Genomic DNA, 24,494 nt, shown 5'->3' on the forward strand with positions numbered 1-24,494 from the left:
GCCAAGGCTTGGTTTCTAGTGGCCACTAGAATTATTCGCGGTATTTTATACCCTGATACGACTTGCGCCGCATAAATTCGTAATATAAATCAAAAAATAGACAATCTCTTGAAATGATCTTTTCATTACTTTCCATTCATGGGAGCTATTGTCCCTTCATTATTTACATATGCCGCCTCATTAAAAACCTTTCCAAAGAAAGGGAAAAAGAGTGCGGCTTCATTCATTTTTGTTGTTCCTCTTAGCTAAAGTACTGCTTCAAATGTGAGGCGTTCCATGTACGTGGAATATTTTGACCATTAAGTTGTTCCAATTTATAAGCTCCACCTCCAACATCGCCAATTATCCTGTAAGGCCCACCCCAATTGGGCGAAAGTTTGTTATGCTTGTCAGGTATAGTCTTCTTTCGAAGCACTAAGTTTCCTACCCTCATAGTTCTTGGGACCACTTTTATTGCGAACTTCCTTGCAACCTTCACCTTCCCCGCCTCATTCCTTAAGTGTGCCTCCCGTTGTTCCTCAGGCAGCATGATTAGATTCGCTATCAAATTCTCCCCATTGTCGTCCTCATTAAATCGGGTTACTCGCCAACTTTGGTTTTCAACTTCCACAGGGAGCATGGCATCAGTTCCATAAGTTAGACGATATGGGGTTTCTTTCGTGCTTGTCTGTTCATTCGTGTTATATGCCCATAGGACGCCAGGTAGCTCCTCCGCCTAAAGACCTTTTGCCTCATCCAATTTTTTCTTTAAGCCCTTCAAAATAACCTTGTTGGCTGATTCCGCCTGTCCGTTAGTCTGTGGATGTTCCACTGATGCAAATCGCATTTCAATTCCCATCTCTGCACAAAATTCCCTAGTGACATTGCTTGTGAATTGAGTCCCATTGTCCGTTACCAAAGTCATGGGGACCCCAAACCTGCACACAATTCGTCGCCATAGAAAATTCCTGACTTTGGCGGCTGTAATAGTCGCCACTGCTTCCGCTCCTATCCATTTAGTGAAATAATCAACCGCTACAATGATATAATTCATTTATGCCTTTGCTACTCGGAATGGTCCCAAAATGTCAGTTCCCCACATAGCAAATGGCCAAGGTGCCATCATGGTTGTTAACTCTTCAGGCGGGGCTTTATGTAAGTCAGAAAAAACTTGACATTTTTCGCACTTCTTGACGTATTCCAGACAGTCCTTTTTCATCGTCGGCCAGTAAAATCCTGCCCTCAATACCTTTACTGCCAATGATCACCCACCTATATGACTAGAGCATACTCCTTCGTGAACTTCCGCCATGATTCCCAGTGCATCTCTTGTGTCAACACATTTGAGCATAGGAGACATAATTCCCCGCCGATATAGCTCACCGTCTATCAGCGTGTAAAAACTAGCCTCCCTACGCTTTTCTTTTGTGTTCAGATCATTATCCTTCGGAGGACTTTTGAGGAAAGTCTTGATTGGCTCCATCCATGAAGGCTCGCCTTCAATCACTGACTTCACTGCTTTTAACTTAACTTCCACCAAGTCAATACTGGGGCGAGGAAGGGTTTCCTGGATGACTGTTTGATAGTTGCCCAATCGCCCCGTACTGGCCAATTTTGCTAGTACGTCAGCCCTTTCATTTTGACTTCTTGGAACATGTTCTATCCTGATCTTCTCTATCTCCATCATTAATCTATGTACCACTTCCAGGTATTTAGAAAGTTGTGGGTCCTTCACTTGATATTCGCCTTTTACCTGTTTAACAACCAGCTGTGAGTCGCCTTTAATGAATAATTTCTGGACGCCTAATTCAATGGCAAGCCTCAATCCGGTGATTAGTGCCTCGTATTCTGATTGGTTGTTGCTCGCCTTAAACTCGAATTTCAAAGATTGCTCGATGACCATCTTATCCGGGCTTTCAATAGTTATTCCTGCCCCACTTCCCGTGTCGTTGGAGGATCCATCAACGGACAGGACCCACTCTCCCTTAGTTTTCTCGCCTTCTGTGGGTGTTAATTTCGCCACAAAGTCAATCAAGCTTTGGATTGTAACTTGGCCCCTTGGCTCATATTGTATATCATATTCAGACAACTCGACTGACCAGCTGACCAATCGCCCTGACAAATCGGGTTTCTGGAGTACCTGCCTTAAGGGAACATCAGTTTTAACTCTGATTTGGAAACTTTGGAAGTATGGCCTAAGGAGCCTCGCTGTTTTTAGAATTGCCAAGGCCGCCTTTTCAATTTTTTGGTATCGCAATTCAGCACCTTGCAGAGTATGACTCACAAAATATATAACCTTCTGCCTTTTCCCTTCTTCCTGAAGCAACACCGTACTGACCGCCCTATCCGTGACCGCCAAGTAGAGCGTCAAAGGAACGCCGGGTGTGGGCTTGGATAGTACCGGTAACGTTGCTAATGATTCTTTCAATTTAGTAAAAGCTTGTTCACATGCCTCGGTCCATTGAAACTTCGAGTTCTTTTTCAAACAAGTGAAGAACGGAGCTGCTTTATCGCCCGCCATTGGCAAGAAACGCGCTAAAGCCGCCATGCGTCCTGTTAATCGTTGTACTTCCTTGACATTTGTTGGGCTTTTCATTTCCAAGATCGCCTTGCCTTTATCTGGATTCACCTCTATCCCCCTTGATGTTATCATGAATCCCAAAAACTTTCCCCCTTGAATCCCAAATGAACATTTCTCGGGATTTAATTTCATTCGATATTTTCTTAGTTGAGCAAATGCTTCCCTAAGATCATCGTCGTGGTCACTGGACTTGGCGGACTTAACAATCATATCATCCACATATACTTCCATATTCCTTCCAACTTGGCTTGAAAATTTTTTATCCATGAGGCGTTGGTATGTAGCTCCCGCATTTTTCAAACCAAAAGGCATAGTTTTGTAACAATAATTCGCCTGATTGGTCATGAATGCTGTACTTTCCTCGTTCGAGGGATGCATCATGATTTGATTATACCCAGAGTATGCATCCATGAGACTTAAAAGTTCATTTCCGGAAGCCCCATTGATGACCCGGGTGTTTAAGTTACTTTTCTAGCTTATTTTTATGCATTTTGATATATTATTTAGGGTATTTTAGTCAATCCAGGCCACCTTAGAACTATTTCATGCATTTTAGTATTTTTATATGTTTTTAGTATTTTTCTATAATTTTTATGAAATTTATTTACATTTTATTAGGATTTTCGGATTAATAAAGGGAGCTGATCTGACGCTGATAGTCCACGGATATTACCATGCACTCGCAGCAAATTAATGGCTGTTGTTTCAGCCCTGCCACATGGCTTAATCACGCCGAAGGTCCGCCATAAGACCGTGGTCTGTGAAACACTAGAATCCAACCCTTTAAAGCTTCGACCAGTGGAAGATTGACACGTGGCACGTGATTGATCATTGAAAGAAACGCAAACAGAAGGAAAAAAGTAAAGGTGGCGGCTGCAATATATTTATATAAATATATATATGACGTGAATAATTAATTGGAAGGAGGGAGTGCAGAGGCAGAGGCAGAGACGACGTATTGGAAGAGAAGAAAAACGTGATTTAATATTTTAGGTTTTTTTTGCACTTCTTTTAATTTCTCTTTAATGGCTATGTCATGCTAAACTCCTTAGTGTTAGGGTGATTGATCTAGTTTTCTTTTAAACTATGTTTTGAACCAAATTTCAGTTATGATTATGATTTCTATTTTAGTTATTGAATTTCTCCTCTGTTTTAATTGAAACTTCCTATTGCAATAGTTTGTCATACTATTTTCTATGCAATTGGAAAATTGGTAGAATTTAGGGATTTGGGGAGAAATTGGGCAAGGGTCTGTACACCTTAGGAATAAGGGTAACGAATTGCTTGTGTTTGCCTGAATTGAATTGGACTTTTATCTCTGATTAGTTAGGATTAGGTACTAAGGAATTAGCTATCACTAATTAATTGGAAGGGACATTTATGCAAGGAATTGATAAGTGGACATTTAGGCTTAGCACCTTGATAATTAATTGAATTCATAATTATAACTGTTTGGGGAGATACATAGGGAGAGGGTTAACGAAATCAGGATCCCTAGCGCGTTTTTAAATTGAATTCACTTCACCCTTGTTATTTGCTTTCTTTAATTTTATTGCAATTGAGTTACTTACAAACAACCAATCATATCTTTATTTTTACTTTTATTTCCGTGTCCTTTCATTCTAAATTTAGTTAATTTAGAGTATAAACTACGCAATCCCTGTGGTTCGATCTTTTTATTACTTCGAGCAGTCTGTACACTTGCAGATTCGCTATCACCCATCCACCAATTTATCAACATTGGGAAGAGGATATGAATCTTTGGGACACACTTTGTTCAGACTTGTGTAATCCGTGCACATTCTCCACTTCCCATTGGCTTTCTTGACCATCACTACATTGGCGAGCCAGGTTGGGTACTGCACTGTAAGATCAAGTTTTGATCGAGTAGTACAACTCTATGTTTTGATGATTACAAGTTAACATTTTAGTATGAACAATTTTGATACTCTAACGTGTTTTTCTGAGTGTGCTTTTACAGGCTCTGACCTTAATCCAATCTCACACAAATCAGAAGCACTGTGCTAAAAGAGTGTCCCAAGCAACGCTTTTGCAATCTCTATGTTCACTCTGAACAGTAGAAAAGCTTCAGAAGATCTGAAGTCAAACAAGCTCTGATATGGACTCAGTCACTTGAAGTTCTGAAGATCCAGACGTTCTGACAACCCAGACACTCTGAAGGTTCAGATGTTCTGATGGTGTAGAAGACTCTGAAGATCCAGAAGCTGAAAAGTGGAGACTCTGAAGTCCAGAAGCAAGATGGCTCTGAAGACCAAGTACTTCGCTCTGAGTTCAGAATCAGAAGATACAATGGTCAGAGGATCCATGCTTCCCTCTGACTCTGATCAACGAGCTTCACAAGTTCCAACATGAAGCATTCCTCTGATCAGAAGTCTACTAGGTTAAAGGTCAAGTCACTATCCAAAGTACAAAAGCAAATGTACTACCCTAACGACCTACCTAACATTCTCAGCCACAACAGAAGCTGGAAATTCCAGAACTGCCCTCCAACGGTAGCATTCCCATGCAGCGTTCAAACCCTAATCCTTGGAGTATAAATAGAGGCTGAAGATTGAAAGATGCGGTTGGAAGAATCTCACACGCGCAAGCTATATTCAAACTTTCTAAGCATTCTTTCATCGTGAATTCATTGGGTTTACTATAAGCTTTTTAGAAGCAATCTCTTTGTAAACAATCTTTCTTAAACAGTTGTTTAGTTACCTTTAGGAGATCAAGGTTGATCGGATCCTAGAGAAGACTAAGAGAGTGAATCTTAGTGTGAGCTAAGTCAGTGTATTGTTAGTCACTTGTAGGTTTCAAGTGCAGTTGTAACAATTACCTGATTAGTGGATTGCCTTCATTCTAAGAAGGAAGAAATCACCTTAACGGGTGGACTGGATTAGCTTGAGTGATTCATCAAGTGAACCAGGATAAAATCCTTGTGTGCTTTTCCATCTCTTATCTTAAGCACTTTATTTGTTCTCGAAAGATTTGCTAAAATCTTTAAGGTGGAAGTTTTATTCTGAAAATGTTATTCAAACCCCCCCTTTCTACCGTTTTTCATACCTTCAATTGGTATCAGAGCGCAAGTTCTGATTACCACACCTAACAGTGTTCAGTGATCCGGGCCGGTGTGAAAAACAAATGGCTACCACCAGTGAAACGCAAAAAGATGGCTACAATGCAAAGCCTCCCATGTTCGACGGTCAAAGGTTCGAATATTGGAAAGATAGAATTGAAAGTTTCTTTCTGGGCTTCGATGCAGATCTCTGGGATATTATTTTGGATGGCTATGAGCGTCCAGTTGATAAAGAAGGCAAGAAGATCTCCAGATCAGAGATGACTGCTGAACAAAAGAAGCTTTACTCACAGCACCACAAAGCTAGAGCTATTCTTCTGAGTGTTATTTCCAATGAAGAGTACCAGAAGATTACAGATCGTGAGTTTGCCAATGACATCTTTGAATCCCTGAAGATGTCTCATGAAGGAAACAAGAAAGTGAAAGAATCAAAGGCGCTGTCTTTGATCCAGAAGTATGAGTCCTTCATCATGGAGCCAAATGAGTCCATTGAGGATATGTTTTCCAGATTTCAGTTGCTGGTAGCTGGAATAAGACCTCTCAACAAAAGCTACACTACAAAAGATCATGTCAGCTGAAGCAGAAGAATCTAACGAAGCATCAGAAGATTCTGATGAAGATGAGCTGACTCTGATCTCCAAGAGACTCAACCGCATCTGGAAACACAGGCAGAGCAAGTACAGAGGCTCTGGAAAAGCCAAAGGAAAGTCTGAATCCTCATCAGGCCAGAAGAAGTCCTCAATCAAGGAAGTCACATGCTTCGAGTGCAAAGAATCAGGGCACTACAAGAGTGACTGTCCAAAGCTGAAAAAGGACAAGAAGCCAAAGAAGCACTTCAAGACAAAGAAAAGTCTGATGGTGACTTTTGAAGAATCAGAGTCAGAGGATGTTGACTCTGATGGTGAAGTTCAAAGACTCATGGCTATTGTCAAAGACAAAGGAGCAGAGTCAAAGGACGCAACTGACTCTGACTCAACATCAGAAGAAGATCCTAACTCAGACGATGAAAATGAGGTATTCGCTTCTTTCTCAACCTCTGAACTAAAACATGCTTTGTCTGATATTATGGATAAGTATAACTCTTTATTAGCTAAACATAAAAAGTTGAAAAAGGACTTATCTGCTACTTCTAAGACTCATTCTGAACATGAGAAAATTATTTCTGAGTTGAAAAATGATAATCATGCTTTAGTAAATTCCAACTTTGTACTTAAGAATCAGATTGCCAAGTTAGAAGAAATAATTGCTTGTGATGCCTCTGATAGTAAACATGAATCAAAATATGAAAAATCCTTTCAAAGATTCCTGGCTAAAAGCGTAGACAGAAGCTTAATGGCTTCAATGATCTATGGTGTAAGCAGAAATGGAATGCATGGCATAGGCTATTCTAAACCTGATAGAAATGAGCCTCCTATGCCTAAAGCTAAATCATTATATGAATGCTTTGTTCCCTCTGGTACTATATTGCCTGAACCCTTACCTGTTAAAGTTGCTAAACCCCCTCTCAAAAAGGGAACCTTCTCCATGTCTAAATATCATGCTAAAATTCCTTTACATTATCATGTTGAGAAACCCAAGGTGATCAGAACCTCTGGGGTAACTAACAAGAGAGGACCCAGAAAGTGGGTACCTAAGAATAAGATTATCTATGTTGCAAATATCCTTGATAGCTCCACTGAAACACCAATCATGGTATCTGGACAGTGGATGCTCGCGTCACATGACGGGAGAAAGGCGTATGTTCCAAGAGCTAAAACTTAAGCCTGGAGGCGAATTTGGCTTTGGTGGCAACGAAAAGGGTAAAATTGTTGGTACTGGTACTATTTGTGTAGATAGTAGTCCATGCATTGACAATGTTTTATTGGTAGACGGCTTAACTCATAACTTATTGTCTATAAGTCAATTAGCTGACAAGGGTTATGATGTTATCTTCAATCAAAAGTCCTGTCGGGCTGTAAGTCAGATCGATGGCTCTGTTCTGTTTAACAGCAAGAGGAAGAACAACATTTATAAGATCAGATTATCTGAGTTGGAAGCTCAGAATGTGAAGTGTCTTCTGTCTGTTAATGAAGAGCAATGGGTATGGCATAGACGGTTAGGGCATGCCAGTATGAGAAAGATTTCTCAGCTGAGTAAGCTCAACCTTGTCAGGGGCTTACCCACTCTAAAGTTCTCTTCAGACGCTCTTTGTGAAGCATGTCAGAAAGGAAAATTCACAAAAGTCCCTTTCAAGGCAAAGAATGTTGTATCAACCTCAAGGCCATTGGAACTTCTGCATATCGACCTGTTTGGACCAGTGAAAACTGAGTCTATAGGTGGCAAGAGATATGGGATGGTCATTGTTGACGACTATAGCCGCTGGACATGGGTAAAATTTCTAACCCGCAAGGATGAGTCTCATGTTGTGTTTTCTACCTTCATAACCCAAGTGCAAAACGAGAAGGCTTGTAGGATTGTGCGTGTCAGAAGTGACCATGGTGGAGAGTTTGAGAATGACAAGTTTGAGAGTCTGTTTGATTCCTATGGAATTGCACATGATTTCTCTTGTCCCAGAACTCCTCAACAAAATGGTGTTGTTGAGAGGAAGAACAGAACTCTTCAGGAGATGGCTAGAACCATGCTCTAAGAAACTGGCATGGCTAAGCACTTTTGGGTAGAGGCAGTAAACACAGCGTGTTTCATTCAGAACAGAATCTCTGTGAGACCAATTCTGAATAAGACTCCTTATGAATTGTGGAAGAATATAAAACCCAACATTTCTTATTTTCATCCTTTTGGTTGTGTTTGTTATGTTCTTAACACTAAGGATAAATTGCATAAGTTTGATGCTATATCGTCTAAATGTCTATTACTTGGTTACTCTGATAGATCTAAAGGTTTTAGATTTTATAATACTGATGCTAAAACCATTGAAGAATCTATACATGTTAGATTTGATGATAAGCTTGACTCTGATCAGTAAAAGCTAGTTGAGAAGTTTGCAGATTTAAGCATAAATGTTTTTGACAAAGGCAAAGCTCCAGAGGAAGCTGAGCCAGATGAAGATGAACCAGAAGAAGCTGGTCCCTCTGATTCACAATCTCAGAAGAAGAGCAGAATCACTGCGGCTCATCCTAAGGAATTGATTCTGGGCAACAAAGATGAACCAGTCAGAACCAGATCAGCCTTCAGACCCTCTGAAGAGACCTTGCTCAGTCTGAAAGGATTAGTGTCCTTAATTGAACCTAAGTCAATTGATGAAGCTCTTCAGGACAAGGACTGGATTCTGGCTATGGAAGAAGAACTGAATCAATTTTCCAAGAATGATATTTGGAGCCTAGTGAAGAAACCTCAAAGTGTCCATGTAATTGGAACCAAATGGGGGTTCAGAAAACAAGCTAAATGAGAAAGGAGATGTAGTCAGAAACAAGGCAAGGCTAGTTGCTCAAGGCTACAATCAGCAGGAAGGAATAGACTATACTGAGACATTTGCTCCAGTAGCAAGACTATAAGCAATCAGACTGTTGATCTCGTTCACAGTGAATCACAACATAATTCTTCATCAGATGGATGTTAAGAGTGTCTTCCTAAATGGATACATCTCAGAGGAAGTCTATGTTCATCAACCCCCAGGTTTTGAAGATGAGAAGAACCCAAACCATGTTTTCAAGTTGAAGAAATCTCTCTATGGTCTGAAGCAAGCTCCCAGAGCATGGTATGAGAGACTCAGCTCATTCCTTCTGGAGAATGAGTTTGTAAGGGGTAAAGTAGATACAACTCTCTTTTGCAAAACTTACAAAGATGATATCTTAATTGTGCAAATTTATGTTGATGATATTATATTTGGTTCTGCTAATCAATCTCTATGCAAAGAATTTTCTGAGATGATGCAGGCTGAATTTGAAATGAGTATGATGGGAGAACTCAAGTACTTTCTGGGAATACAAGTTGATCAAACACCAGAAGGAACATATATCCATCAGAGCAAATACACTAAAGAACTTCTGAAGAAGTTCAATATGCTGGAATCTACAATTGCCAAGACTCCAATGCATCCTACATGCATCCTGGAGAAAGAAGATGCAAGTGGTAAAGTTTGTCAGAAGCTCTATCGTGGTATGATAGGACCACTTCTATACTTAACTGCATCTAGGCCAGATATTTTGTTTAGTGTTCATTTATGTGCTCGTTTCCAATCAGATTCGAGGGAAACCCACTTAACTGTTGTTAAGAGGATCCTAAGATATCTGAAAGGTACCACTAACCTTGGCTTGATGTATAAGAAAACATCAGAGTATAAGCTTTCAGGTTATTGTGATGCTGATTATGCTGGAGATAGAACAGAGAGAAAAAACACTTCTGGAAATTGTCAATTTCTGGGAAGCAACTTAGTCTCATGGGCAAGCAAGAGGCAATCAACCATTGCACTGTCCACTGCAGAGGCAGAATATATCTCAGCAGCAATATGCAGCACTCAGATGCTCTGGATGAAACATCAGCTGGAGGATTATCAAATCCTTGAGAGCAACATTTCAATCTATTGTGATAACACTGCTGCAATCTCATTGAGTAAGAATCCTATCTTACATTCAAGGGCAAAACACATTGAGGTAAAGTATCATTTCATTAGAGATTATGTTCAGAAGGGCGTACTTCTTCTAAAGTTTGTTGATACTAACCATCAATGGGCAGATATCTTTACAAAGCCCTTAGCAGAGGATAGATTTAATTTCATTCTGAAAAATCTGAATATGGACTTTTGTCCAGCATGAAGATGGATCAGAACCTCTGACTATGATGCTTCTCTATCAGAAGATGTCTAGTTCAGAAGGTAACTCCATCAGAGTTTAAGTACCCATTGGTGCTCACTCTGAAGCTGAGATAGTAAACGTGTGTCAGTAGCTCTGATACATCGTTCCTTGTGCCCGTGCTGACAGTCTGTCGTAATGAGTGTTGATGTGCTTCTCTCCAACGTGTGCTATTGGTTTTATCTGTTGCTATGATATCTTTAATTTTTAACCGTTGATTTTACTTTGCTTTTTAATCAACAACGGTTATTTTCAAAAACCAACTATACACACACATTCTCCATCACTTCTGATTTTATTCTCTCTCTCTTCAACTGCAAAATCCCTTAATCCCCACGATCTCTCTCTCTCTTACTCCATCCTCTTCCTTTCTACCCAAACCTTCAACCACTTCAAAGATGGTGAAATCTAACAGAGGAGAAACTGCCGAAGGAACCAGATTTCCAGTTATGGAAGTAGGTCAAATTACCGGTCAGTCGGCTTCTGCAAATCAGAGAAATCAACCAGAAGCTCAAGCTCAAGCTCAAGGGCAGATGATCCCTCTTGCAGAACGGGGATGTGCCGTTCATTGTGTCTATGCTCCTGAAGAACTCCAGGTTCTTGCTGAATGGAGATTCGACCTGGACAACATTGCAGCAAATGGGTATGATCTTCGTCCTGAAGTTCGTGTTCAAGGCTGGGAAGAATACTTCAATAGGCTTCGAGGTCCAGTCTATGTCAAGATGGTGAAGGAATTCTGGAAACACGCCGACTGAGATGACACTCAGGTGGTTTCTTACATTGCTGGCAGAAGAATCATCATCACAGAGAAGTCGATCGTTGATCTTCTGGGTGCACACACTGGCACAGGGAGTTTGAGCTATCCTTGTTTCCTTTCCAGCCTTGGGTTTTTCCTGCGAAACATCGCCGGGCTGGGCGTGTTTTCGCCCCTCCTCCCTTTCTTGCTTTTTCTGATCGTCTTGCTCAATTAAGATGAATTCCTAAACGCGAGCATGAAGATCCATCATGTCCCTTTCTGGTCGTCTTGTTAAATCTCCATTCAAATCCCCCGCCCTAAGGCCATTTTTGAAAGACGCCAAGCATACATCCAGGTTATCCTCCTCCAGTTGAACAGCCATCTTACTGAAGCGCGCCATGTAGGTCTTTAGCTTCTCTCCTGGCTGTTGATGTATGCTGATGAGGTCAAACATAGTTGTTTTTGTAGTTTTGTTGGCGGAGAATTGAGTTAAGAATTTAGTAGACAAATCCGTAAAATTGTTAATGGAGAAGGGCGGTTGTCTGATGAACCACTGCATCGCCATTCCCTTGAATGTTGAAGGCAACAATCTGCACTTCACCTCGTCCGTCGCCCCACCAATTACCATCTTGGTGTTGAAGTACCTCAAATGTTCCATGGGATCAGAATCGCCCGAAAAGGCGTCTAATGCCATTGTTTGCAAATGCTTTGGTATGTCCACCTTTGTGAGGGCTGGAACAAAAGGTTGAAATTCGACGACATCCTCAGCCTCAAGACGTTGTCCCTGCTTAAAATCTTGCCTCTGAGTTAAATATTCCACCTGGGCTTGTAACTGCTCGTTTTGGTTTTGTACCTTTTGCAAAGTATCCAACATTTGCTTCAAAGCCACGGGTGTGATACCTGTTATCACTTCTTGTGATTTCCTCGGAGCGCTGTTTTTAAGATCCTCTAAGTTTACGTACTCAGGCGGCGTTGATCGTCGCCTGACACCTGGATTTGATTTGGCTATCAGATCTGAGGGCTTTCCCGGAGCTAAATTCACCAGCGACGCTGGTGACTGCGCCACCGAGTGAACACCTTCCGAGGAAGCCTCCTGCTCTTGCTCTTGAAGTATTGCATGATTGTTGTCTCGACCGCCGCCGTGTCCGCCCTGACGACCACCACCTCTCCGGCGATGATCACGGCGGCCCACGCCGCACGAACGAGTTTCCATGAATTGTAACTCTCACCCTCTACTTCACTGGTAGATCTAGGTTAGAGCCACAGACGGCGCCAATGTTCTGTCCTAAGGTAAGCTTACGTAAGAAGATGAGTGGAAAACAAACCCTAGCAGAGCACTAAAATAGACAAGATATAACAAAAAGGGTATATTCTCATTAATTGTTCAAAAGTCCCCAGTACAAGGTGATGACCTTCCCTTTTATAGAGGGTATGGTCATGATATGGACTTTTCCTACATTTGGGCCTGACAATTAGGGCCCAAATCTCTATGCATATAAGACAAATCCAAAAGAATCTTCCAGCTGGCTTGCGGGTCCGCCTAAAGGGGAGGGCGAGAATCCTCAGCGTTTCACCAGTTCCCGCCATATCTTCCTTCGTCCGACTGGCTGCTGGTTTCGGGCGGGCATTGGAGTCTTTATTCCCGCCCAGTCCACCTACCCTGCCCCAAAATACAATAACGAATCAGAGCCAAAACAACAACACCCAAAATACTTGTACTCTAGCCACCCATACCCTATACCACTAACATCGATCCTCTTCTAATGACGCATGAAGTCCGGGTCCTCGTCGAAAGCTCAGTAGTAGTCGTTTCGCTCAGGGTCCTCCCCGAGTGACGAATCATCTCGAATCAGTTGTTGGACGTCTAGCACCAGTCCGACCGCCCAAACACAAACATACACACAAAGCCAAGGCGTGAGGGTCATCTCACAGAATATAATAGATAATGCAAGCAACATGTGATGAATAGAGGGTATATACTTATATAGGTTCTCCATTTCCTACCCTAAGGTATATACATAGCATGTTATTGAATCTCTAATAACAACTCAATCATCAACATCTCAATATATGCAGTTAGGTGATAAGGTTAGTCAAACAATATATCGTCCTCCCCACGCACACGTGTCTAACTAAGCAAATCGTCCTTGTCATTTGCCCTAGGGTAAACGTCGATGGAATCACACGCTTCCATGAAGTCTCACACTTCAATGGAGTCTCGCGCTTTCATGAAGTCTCACGCTTCAATGAAGTTTTACGTTTTCATGAAGTCTCACGCCTCAGTGAAGTTTCCCGTTTTCACGAAGTCTCGCGCTCCAGTGAAGTTTCCCATTTTCACGAAGTCTCCCGCTTTAGTGAAGTTTCCCGCTTTCACGAAGTCTCCCGCCTCAGTGAAGTTTCCCGCTTTCAAGAAGTCTCCCACCTCAGTGAAGTTTCCCTCCCCGACTCATCCTTTGGATGGTTAGACGAATTGCTCAAAGAGAAGAAGGTGCTATCACACTCAAGGATTTTCCTCACACTTAGATTGTCGACCCTTCCCGTTTTCCAACGCATTTCAGATCCTAAGTCTTTTCCAAGAAATTGTTATTACTATTTGAAGGTGTTCTATCTTTGGTTAATGCATTATGAATTTCATTTATGAAGTCAAGTTCCAATTCTCTTTTGTTCCAAAACTCTATAAGTCAAAAGATCCTGATACTCCCAAGAATCTCCTCGAGAAGGTCTTGATCCTAAACACAATAATGGCTCAGACCTCAGGTCAGAACCTACACAACATTCCCCAAACCCAGTCTCTAGTATGGTCTAAATTCGAGTTTCCCCACACTTCGATGATCCACAAATATATATAAATATTTGCACAATTCAATTAGCACAATCCAACAAAGCATTTTCACAGATATCAACACATCCTATGATTACTCACTTAGCACATATATAGCATGTGATTCAGTCAACATCAATCATAGCAACAATCAAATCATGAACACATATGTCAGCCGAAGCCCTAGAAAACGGACACAAGTCTCAAGATTTAACAACGGTTGAAGCCTCAGTAAACATTTTCCAAAACAGCTCAATCAACATCATCACAATCAAATAAGCAAGTCGAAGTTATCGACGCCTAAGTCATTATCTAGCAAAGTAAGTTGCCCTCACCTCCTGATTGTCCAGCTTGAATCGGTAAGGTTCCTTTTCTTGCTCCTCCAACAGTTCCCAAGGTTTCCAAAGTCAAACCTTCGAGCAAACACAACGAAAATCAATCAGAACAAGTCAATTCGATCGAAACATTACTAACTAACGTTAAACAAAGCTTTAAGAAGCTTCAGAGTACGACATTCTAGCACGAATGGAAGATTTTTCCCGAATGGGTGAGTTTGACACGTGAAACCAAACCAGAAAATTCTAATGTTTAACTTTGCTCACTAAAACGCGCATAACTCGAGCTATAGGACTCGGAATGACACGAAATCAAAACCAAAATTTCGGTGACTTAAAGGGCTATAGTAACCTTAAGGCCACACTTGCCCAGATTTGAGTTTCATCTCAGTCCTAACATAAGTAAGTCTCGGCCACTACCCAATTTTAGCGTTTCGGCGCTTTTTCTTCGATCTAATTTAATTCCTAGGTAACCTAGGACTATAACTAAGGTAAATCAATGCTCGGAAAAATTTAAGAAATTGATATGCTATTAGGGGCTTTTGGGTCAAAACTTTAAGAGTCTTCCTAGCAGTGTGGCTAGGCGGCGGGTTCCGTTGGCAGCGAACGGCGGTGCAAGGTGGATAACTTTCGTAGATGAGAGGACCATGGGTGATGTGGTTGAGGGACTCACACTTGAGGGGGAGATTGTTGGAATCAAGTGTTGGAGTCAAGTCCCACATCGGAGAAGTCAAGGTGAGAGGGAGAGTTTATAAGAGAACTGACCCATAAACCTAATGCCTTAAGGTTTTGGGTTAAGATGTGGTGTCCAAGATCTCCTTGGTGTCTCCTCTCGGCCTTGGCCCATGGGTCCTCGCCGTGACTCTCCCCAACAAGAAGACGATTGAAAGAAAAAAAAATCGAATTAAAAAGATATTTTTGAAAAATGCTCAAAACTTTGAGCATAGAAAGACATGGTTTAAAGCTACATAAAGTAGAAACAAAGGTATGGAATAGCAAGATTACCTCGCTGCCGTTCCAAAGAAACTTAAATCGGACAAGAACTCGCGAAGAAATCCTCCCCCTCTCTCTAAAACCCGCGTCTCTCTCTCTCTTGTTGGTGAGAAATGAGATATTTTCTCATTTCTCATTTCCCGCCTTTTATAGCGGACGTCGAAAAAGAAAACTTCTAGGTTTTCCGAAACCGGTTGTCCTGGTATTTTCATCTGCTGATATGAAGTGAATATTTGGCAACAGAATGCCAAAACTCAAAATGAGGTTCTCATAATTGAAGAAAACGATATAAACGCTGTATGGATCAAAATACGCCGAAAAACTACTTTTTGCAGTTGGCGTCGGATGAAGAAACTTCATTCTAAAGAAAGATTGCAATCGTCGAAAAAAATAAGACCTCGCAGATGGAAACTTCGTTAGAAGCTCCGAATAGAAAAAATCTTCATCCAGGGCTTAAATTAAAGTCCTTGAGAAGATAGAATTTAGCTTCGCCGAACTTCCGGGAAGCAAAACCTATCGTGCGTACAGTCCAGAGTTCCGTATCGAAACGCTGGTCATGGGAGAAATAAAGAGAGTTTCTTATTTCTCTAAGGATTTTGAATTTAGCTTGAACAATGCTCTAAGAGCTGAAATAGCCTTTTTCGGACGCTCTCGCCATAAGGCGGGTGTGCAAATGGCTCGTGCTAACTCTTATACTGACTATAGTACTATCCTCAATCATTTCCTGAACTTCCTTCTTCGCTAAGTTATCCAAAACAACATACTCTTGTGCAGGGTCCTTTCACGCTTGCACCGATCCTATGCATGAGTTGGGAAAATAATTATTTAATCTAAGTCAGAAATCTGGGTCTTACAAATACAATAAATTTTAGTTCATTTTCTCTAGATTGGAGTGGTGTTCGTTTTCGCCTATTATTTTATTTTGTCGTTGTTGGGTTTGTCCGGGAGTTGTGGCTTTGTTTTGGTTTTTATTGTCGTCTGTTTGTTTTCCTTGGGTTCGTATCTCATTGTTTTATTTTTTTGTATTTGCGTCGTTTGTCCATTGCTGAGAGGACTTGTTTCTCGACTTGATTATTATAATTCTCTTTTCCTTTCTGAAAAAAATATTCCCCTTGCATTATATGGCTAAAATACTAGTTATTTATGCTTAAAACAGTCGATTATCTCATTTGTATTGAGATATTATATAAAACTATGTTCTTAAATTTTGCTTTTTGAATTATAATTTGTGTTCTAAGTATTTTTGTAATCTATAAAAATAAAGGATAAGGATAACATTGATTTTGGTTGTATATATAATTTTATTGAATTTATAAATATATTTTCATTATTGTGATATCAAAAGATAAACATGTTAGGGGTGAAATAAATTTTAGATTAAATTGTAATCAAAATATTGAATTGTTATTATGATAAGAGGTATAGAATATCAAAGGTATTTAAAAGGTAGAGATACTATTCAAATGACACCCTACATATAAAGCTAATGTGGAAATAGAATTTTAGTGGAGTTGTTCCAGTGTCAACATAATAACTAAATATTTAGAAATTATATATTATAATAGATAATATATCATTACTCTTTACAAGGTTTGGAGGGATGAGAAGCACAACACACTCAATTTCATCACTGAGGTCTGCACCAGTGAGAATTTGAGGGAAAACATGTAGAAGCATGGACATGTGTCCATTAAAGCTTTAAAGAAGTGGTCTTAGCAGATATTGGAAGGGAAAAATTATTCACATTTGCTTCGGATCATCGTTTCTATGCTGATCCTATTTAGTTTACTTCTTTATTGTTTTTAAATTCCTTTGTTCACCAAAAAAAATAGAATCATTTTATGACCATATCAATCAATCAATGTAAATGCAAAAATTAATAGTTTCTTTCTCATTATTACTTTGCTATTTTACCTCTTTCATTGGTTTCATGTATACAAGATTTGAATCAATTTTTTCTTCAAAGGAACAATTTTTTAGGAACATTTATTAAATGGAAGCATCTCAAGTTGTAATGTTCTTTCAAATAATAGTGCAAACGATATTCCATAACACCAACTTTTATTAATATATTTTCTATACAACAAAGTCTTATTTAAATCTCCACAGATTAATGAAGCATAGCTTGTGGGCAGTTGTTAATCGCTTAGTGTGAACACTTGCGACGAAAGGATTAGTCACTGTCTGAGATAGATAAATTAAGCTCACTAAATTTTTTAATAAAAACCTATGTAAGTCCATAATATTTTCAAGAAGCCATATTATTTTTCTCAAAAAAAAACTTACATTAAACTCATTTTCATTATCAATAAATATTCACTCATATTTTTTGAAACAAAAAAAAAATCATTGTATGCTCTCACACCACGTTAGCTACAAATCCTTTTCTTTTTTTCATTTAAATTAAGGTAGTGGAATAGCTAAAGAAAAATAGATTAGAGAGAGAGAGAGAGAGAGAGAGAGAGAGAGAGGGGGGATGATGAGCACATCCTCTGTTTTCATTCCGAGCTTTTTTTCATCCCATTGAAACATTTTTTCGCATGCCCATGATTATTCCACCATCTTTATCTTATGGTAAATTTTTCTCATCTGGGTAGCTCCAATTTTCATCGATCTCTTATGAACCTCTTTGAATTTTCATTGCTGATCCATTTCCTTTTTTTTCAATTTTTTGTGATGATGGGGTGCTGAGATTAAATTTTCTGGTTCGGGTTTTGATTGATGCTCGGAAGATCCGATGCTCTTAGATTGAATTTGACAAAACCTACTTCGTGTCTGATCGAAGCAATACTTGGGTTCTGTCTGAATTTTACGATAAGGTGTGTTCTCTTTTTATAGATGATTTTTTCATGTGCATTTTCTTATCGGTTTTGTTATGCTCTTGTTGGTGGAAAGATTGAATTTTTATGAAGGTTGAGCTTGATTCTTTGTTAAAAAGGAAAACTATGCATTTAGATTGATTCCTAGACTGGAATTTCGGCCATCATTGGATTATTTTGATGTGGATGTTGGATTCTGAAAATTTGTTGTTTGGCTTGGTTTTGGTGACATGAGAATTTTGACTCAAATTGGGTGCTTGTTTGAGTTTTGTTCAATCTCAATATTGAAATCAATGTTTGATAGTTTGCTGGTCATGGTTGGTATGAGAACAGATGGAATCAGATCTTGGCAAGCTCTTCATTGGAGGAATATCTTGGGACACTAATGAGGAACATCTTAAAGAATATTTTGGCAAGTATGGGGAGGTGATAGAGGTTGTGATCATGAGAGATCGCTTAACAGGTCGTGCTCGTGGTTTCGGTTTCGTTGTCTTTGCTGATTCTGCTGTTGCAGAAAGAGTCATTATGGATAAGCACATAATTGATGGCCGCACAGTAAGTTGTTTCATTGTTTATATACTTGGAAATGGCATTGTGTCAAAAAAAAAATTGTGTACTCTTGCATTAATAAAAACTAGGCTGAACTTGTATTTCTTACAAAGATCATTGTGTCCTACTCTTAGATTTTCTACTTTCTTGGTGACCGAAAATTCATTTTCAATATGGTCTTTGTTGGGTTAAAGTCTAGCAACTTTGGTACTTGAACGTATATGTACATTGGACCTAACTTGATCCTTTTATGTCTAGAATATAAGAAACTGAGAATGGCTTGCAGATTTTGATCTATATCCTGTTAAATTTCAGGTTGAAGCAAAGAAAGCTGTTCCTAGGGATGATCAGCAGAATGTCAATAGACAGTCAGGTAGTGCACGTGGATCTCCTGGTCCTGGACGTACAAAAAAGATTTTTGTTGGAGGTTTACCATCAACCATCACTGAGAGTGATTTTAAAAAGTATTTTGATCAGTTTGGTACAATTACTGATGTTGTAGTGATGTATGATCACAATACTCAGAGGCCAAGATGTTTTGGCTTTATCACATATGATTCAGAAGAAGCTGTGGATAAAGTTCTCTATAAAACGTTTCATGAACTCAATGCAAAGATGGTTGAAGTCAAGAGAGCAGTTCCTAAAGAGCTTTCACCTGATCCCAACCGGAGCCCGTTGATAGGATATAACTATGGTTTGAATAGAGCCAGTAGCTACCTAAATATTTATGCTCAAGGTTATAGTATGAGTCCAATAGGAGGTCATGGAGTCAGGATGAATGGTAGGTTTAGCCCACTTACTAGTGTTAGAACTGGGTTTTCCCCTTTTGGAAACACTGGCTATGGAATGGGGATGAATTTGGATTCAGGATTGAACCCGAACTTTGGAGGAAATTCTAATTATGGGAATAATTTTGGATATGGTCGGATATTTAGTCCTTTCTATGGTGGCACCACAAGCAGATATACAACTTCTATTTGCTATAATGGGGGTAATGGGAGAAGCGATTCTTTTATAAACTCACCTTCTAGGAATGTTTGGGGAAATGAAAATGGGGGGCCTGAATAGTGCCAATAACTCAGGCAACCCTGGTGCATTCTTGGGATCTGGAAGGGGTAATTTCGGTGCTTCAATCAGAAATAATAATTGGGATCCGTCCATTGCAGCTCAGGGTGGAGGGGCTATGTCTAACTATGCAGCTGGTAGTAATGTTTATGAAGGTGGAGATAGAAATTTTGGATTAGGTGGAGGAGGGTATGGAAGAAACAACAATACATGTGTGACTCCATCTTCTGCATTTAATGCATCTATTGGTGGTTATGAAGGATCATATGGGGACTTATACCGTACCGGAAGTGGTTCAGTTTACAATGACTCTACTTGGCGATCTGCTACTTCTGAGATAGATGATTCTAGCTCATTTGGTTATGATCTTGGTGGTATAGAGTCAAATGACCCAGTAAAGAATTCTGAGGGTTATATTGGAAACTACAATGTTACAAGTAGACAATCTAATAGAGGTAAGATCTTTCAATGTATTGTTGTCTCTAAAAAAATCACATTATTTATAATTTTTTGTTGTGGTTTCCAATAGTGTCTTTTATATATTTCAGAAGATAAATTATCAGAAGGAACTTACTAACTTTATATTACATTAGTCTTTGAGCTTGCATATTTGTAACTGTGATATATTGATAAAGATACCATGACAGCTTTATCAGTGTCTTTTATTCATTATACTGTGGTCTTGGTTTCTGACTTCTGTTATGCACGTCTCTTATTGTTGTCTTCAGATTCTAGATAGCTTTCCCATAAGTTTTTTTATTGGAATCCTCGTAGAATTTTTGCTTGCAACTTAGAACTGCTTGTATCTATGTGTAGGTTACTTGATTAATTTAATCTAAATTTATACTGAAAATTATAACATTTGTAAGTTATGTTATATTAAAGATGCGGTGTCGGTGACCACGCTCTTTTATGTTGAATATGAATAATTGTATTGCCATGATTAAGGCATAGAAAAATTACATGTTTGAGTTACTTGTGTACATATTCTCTTACAAAGTATCTCAATTTATATGATCCAACTCGATCACGATGCTCATACAAATTACAATCATTTTGGTTCCCGTACAATCATCATACTTTTGCTTCATTATCAATAATGATTTTGTTGCTGATTAGCGATAATCCCTTTTGTCTACTTTATCATAGTAAAATGTTTCTCTTTACATTTTTCTGAAATTCATAATTTCATATTACTCATTTTCTTTTATTGAATCACCTTTTGCTTCAGGAATCGTTGCCTAATTGGATATGTCATGTAGCAGTAGATGAAGGGAAACTGGTTAATGAAGTTTCGTGAATTCATACATATCCATCACTTTCAGAGATATCAATTCAGAAGATTCGTCATATATAGCTAATGATGTTCTCTCAATGGAAGCAAGGATGAACCCAGGTTCAACATAATGAGGGAATTTGCCCCCATGAAATTTTTAAACACTACATCAATATATAATATCCTATAGTATTATAAAACTACCCCCACTTAAATTTCTAGTGCCCCCTTGTCACTTTCTAGTAGGCTTAGATTGAAGCATATTTGGTAGAGTATTTTATTTATCGTCCTATTCTTTTTTTGAAGAGTTTATTTCCATTGACACCAAATAAGTGAAAGTGGAGTGGAAGGAGGGAAATAAGATGAAAAGAGTGAGAAATGTGATAAGTGATATAATTGAAAGAGAATAGTGAGATAAATAGAAAGTAATTAGGTAAATGAAGTGAGAGTATAAAATGAGTCATAACACTTTTTATTACTTATTTCCCATTCTTGATTACTTGTGTGCCTTGAAAATAAAAAAGATACACACCATACAAATATGTAACTTTCTAGTTAAACTAATTCAAAATAAAAAATGGCAACATGGTGCATAAAGCTTTCTCATGTGTCAGGTTTGAAAGACATCCAACTATTTGATCTATTGTACAAAGTCTTACGATATTTTTCACACAAAAAGATATTTTATATACTTGAACTCATGGTCACAGGTTCAATTTATGGAAACATGCTCTTCTATAATGAAATCAAAATTGTTTACAAAAATCTCACTAGATGGAAAAGATAAATAATGCCACATATCTTTGATATTTTATTTTTTTGAAATGATCCTTGATAGAGTTAAGAATGAAAAAGTTGTGCAAGTTTTCAAATGTGTATATTGCCCCCACATCCAAATAATTATGGATCTGTTACTAAATGGATGTATACATATTCAAAGACAAGGCAATTTACACGTGATTTTGTGCAAGGCTTGGTTTTTTTTTCTTCCCCGTTTCGTTCCTCGTTTTTCAAGACTTAGATTCCTTTCTTGGAATTTGATTGAAGTGTAAAATCAGCAAGATTTGTTCCATGATAGTGTAATTGTGCATCTCCAGAGAGGAACGTTATCGCTAGTTTGTTTAATGATAGATTGTTAAGTTTATTTCTTCTTTCTTTTGCCACTGTAATGTTTGAAAAAATTGTTTGTTCTTGTTACCATCTCTAATCAAAATTCTAAGTGAGGTTTAGTTTGATTTATTAAGTGTGAAACTTGAGTGGGATATTCCTATGAAGGATCCCATTCCCCCATAATATAATTAAGTACCTGAACTGTTCCATTATCTTTTGTTGCCCTTTTGCTATAAACATACACTTGCTCTTTTGTTAAGTCAAATGTATGTTCCTGATTTTCAAAATTAGTCAATTCTCACTTGTGTTAGTTGTAGCAATTGTTATGCAAAAGTATTGACATGTTGTTGAATTATATTTTATGGAACAAAGTTGATTGGTTTCCACTTTCCACTAGTGGGCATGGCTCAAAATAGATACTTTTTGTTTATTTTGTTTTGTGCAGCTTGTGGTTATGAGTAGCAACTTTTATGGTTATTCAGATTTCTGCTGTTACTTTCATGGGATTTCATCTTTCTAATTATAATTCAGATTTGGATCTTCAAATGAATGAACTTACATGTGGTCGTACTTTTATCTTGCCCTTGAATGGATTAAAGGATTTGTCTTATGCTTTATGTATTCACTGAATTTTGGATATCATTGTCATAACAATTTTACCTATCAAGGTGTTGGATCTATGTTAAATGATACAGGTCTTGGTTTGGTTTCTTGTTCTCTATTAAACAAAAACTACAACATCAAAAGTTTATCCACTAAATGAGGTAGGCTATATGGATTTGGATTGTCCGACACCATTGCTCTTGAAAAGAAGCCAAATTTTGTCGGATATTATTAATCATGAGGTATCTTTTAACAATACCTTCCAGTATCATTTTTACCTCTATTTACCCCTCTTCACATGAATAAGAATCATTTAGCAATCCTTCTTATTGGTGCCTCCAAAGTCAACCCATGCAAGATCAAGCGAAGCTATCAGATCGTCTGAGAAGACCGCACTCAACGTCTACCCTCAAATCCTATCTCAAGGTTGATCATGGAAAGAAATGTCTAGAAAAAAGAGCGCCACATTCAAATGGAAATCTCTCTGACATTCTTGAGAAGAAAGTCAAGTGCAAAGGAATCACGTGATACTCTACAAAGCACGATGATTAAGGAAACAAGTACAACGATGTCACCATCAAAGTTTCCTCTTACTCTCTCAAGCAAGATTTGAAGAAATGGAGCAAAGCTTATTGTCTAATTGTCTACGCCTACAAGCATGTACCTAATTCAGGCAACACAAGACAATCCATTTTTGAAGATTTGGTCAAAGGGTTGATATCAGAAAAGTAACACAAGAAAGGGAGTTTTGAATTGTGTTCCCTTTAAATCTTGAGTTTGATGCAGCAGATATAAGTTTAGAAATAATTTTCGCAATCGTTTGATGCAGCGGAGATAAAAGGAGTAAAGAAATAGACAGTAAGTACACAGTGATATAGTTCCCTTTAAATCTTGAGTGTTATTGCTATAACTGATAGAGTCAGCAACCTTGTGAGAGAGCTCCAAGAGGTTATGGACCAATTGGTGAGGGATTGGGTTTATTGTTCGTCAAGGGTAAAAAAGAATGAAGGTCTTGGTTGAGCTTTGGTGTGCTTTTAGTTTCTATTGGAGATAAATTGGCTAAAAGAGGTGCTGCTCATCTGTTTTTTGGATGGGGCAAACTCTAGTTTTCTATGAAAATATGAAATAGTTGCGGTCTGTATAATGGTTTCTGTCTGAGGTTCATGGAATATCTTTGGCTACGGGTCATGGTCTTTGGTGGGTATATTAAAGAAGGCATGAAGAGGAAGTGTTGTCAAAGGAATTAATATATGCAACAGCTTAGATTAATTCCTATACTGTTTCTGTTCTAGCTTCTTTTGCTACTATGTATCAAGATCTAATGTGAATTCAAAGTTCACTATTAGTGACTATTTTTGGTGTTGGCTTTTGTATGAGTACTCTTTTTCCCCTTTAGGGTTTTTCTCACTGGGTTTTTCTAAGGGGGTTTTAATGAGGCTCTGCATAGTTGTCTTCTACACCAAAATAGTTCAAGGGGTGGCTTGGCTCATTGTTATTTAAACCTGGGCTTTGGGTGAATGTATTTTATTGGTATAACTTTGTCATTCAATCTACATGAGAAGATTGTTCTCATGATCTATCTTTGTTATTAATATAATATATTTGTTCTCAAAAAAATGTACACAGTGATATATCCTAGTTCACCCACAAACAATGGGGCTAAGTCCAGTCCTTGGCTTAACTAATATTTTCACTAACAAGTATCAATGACTTCTCCAACAACAAGTATTCAACAAGACTTTTCCCGACGAGTTTATAAGG

General features: G+C 38.7%; 2 protein-coding genes and 1 pseudogene across 2 annotated transcripts; 1 reads left to right on the top strand and 2 right to left on the bottom strand.

Moving 5' to 3' along the window:
• Positions 1 to 1,243: 1,243 nt before the first annotated feature.
• Positions 1,244 to 2,872, bottom strand: LOC130725345 (uncharacterized). Its single transcript, XM_057576584.1, has 2 exons — positions 2,276 to 2,872; positions 1,244 to 2,119 (listed from the first exon to the last, which is right to left on the bottom strand). The coding sequence occupies exons 1-2, from the start codon at positions 2,870 to 2,872 to the stop codon at positions 1,244 to 1,246; spliced, it is 1,473 nt and encodes a 490-aa protein (XP_057432567.1).
• An 8,534-nt stretch (positions 2,873 to 11,406) lies between these two features.
• Positions 11,407 to 11,856, bottom strand: LOC130725346 (uncharacterized). The gene has a single exon (XM_057576585.1). The coding sequence runs from the start codon at positions 11,854 to 11,856 to the stop codon at positions 11,407 to 11,409; it is 450 nt and encodes a 149-aa protein (XP_057432568.1).
• A 5,887-nt stretch (positions 11,857 to 17,743) lies between these two features.
• LOC130726863 (heterogeneous nuclear ribonucleoprotein 1-like) lies at positions 17,744 to 23,718 on the top strand (annotated as a pseudogene).
• Positions 23,719 to 24,494: the final 776 nt, after the last annotated feature.

The sequence above is a fragment of the Lotus japonicus genome, chromosome 6, assembly GCF_012489685.1.
Source record: "Lotus japonicus ecotype B-129 chromosome 6, LjGifu_v1.2".
In the NCBI taxonomy this organism is placed as follows: Eukaryota; Viridiplantae; Streptophyta; class Magnoliopsida; order Fabales; family Fabaceae; genus Lotus; species Lotus japonicus.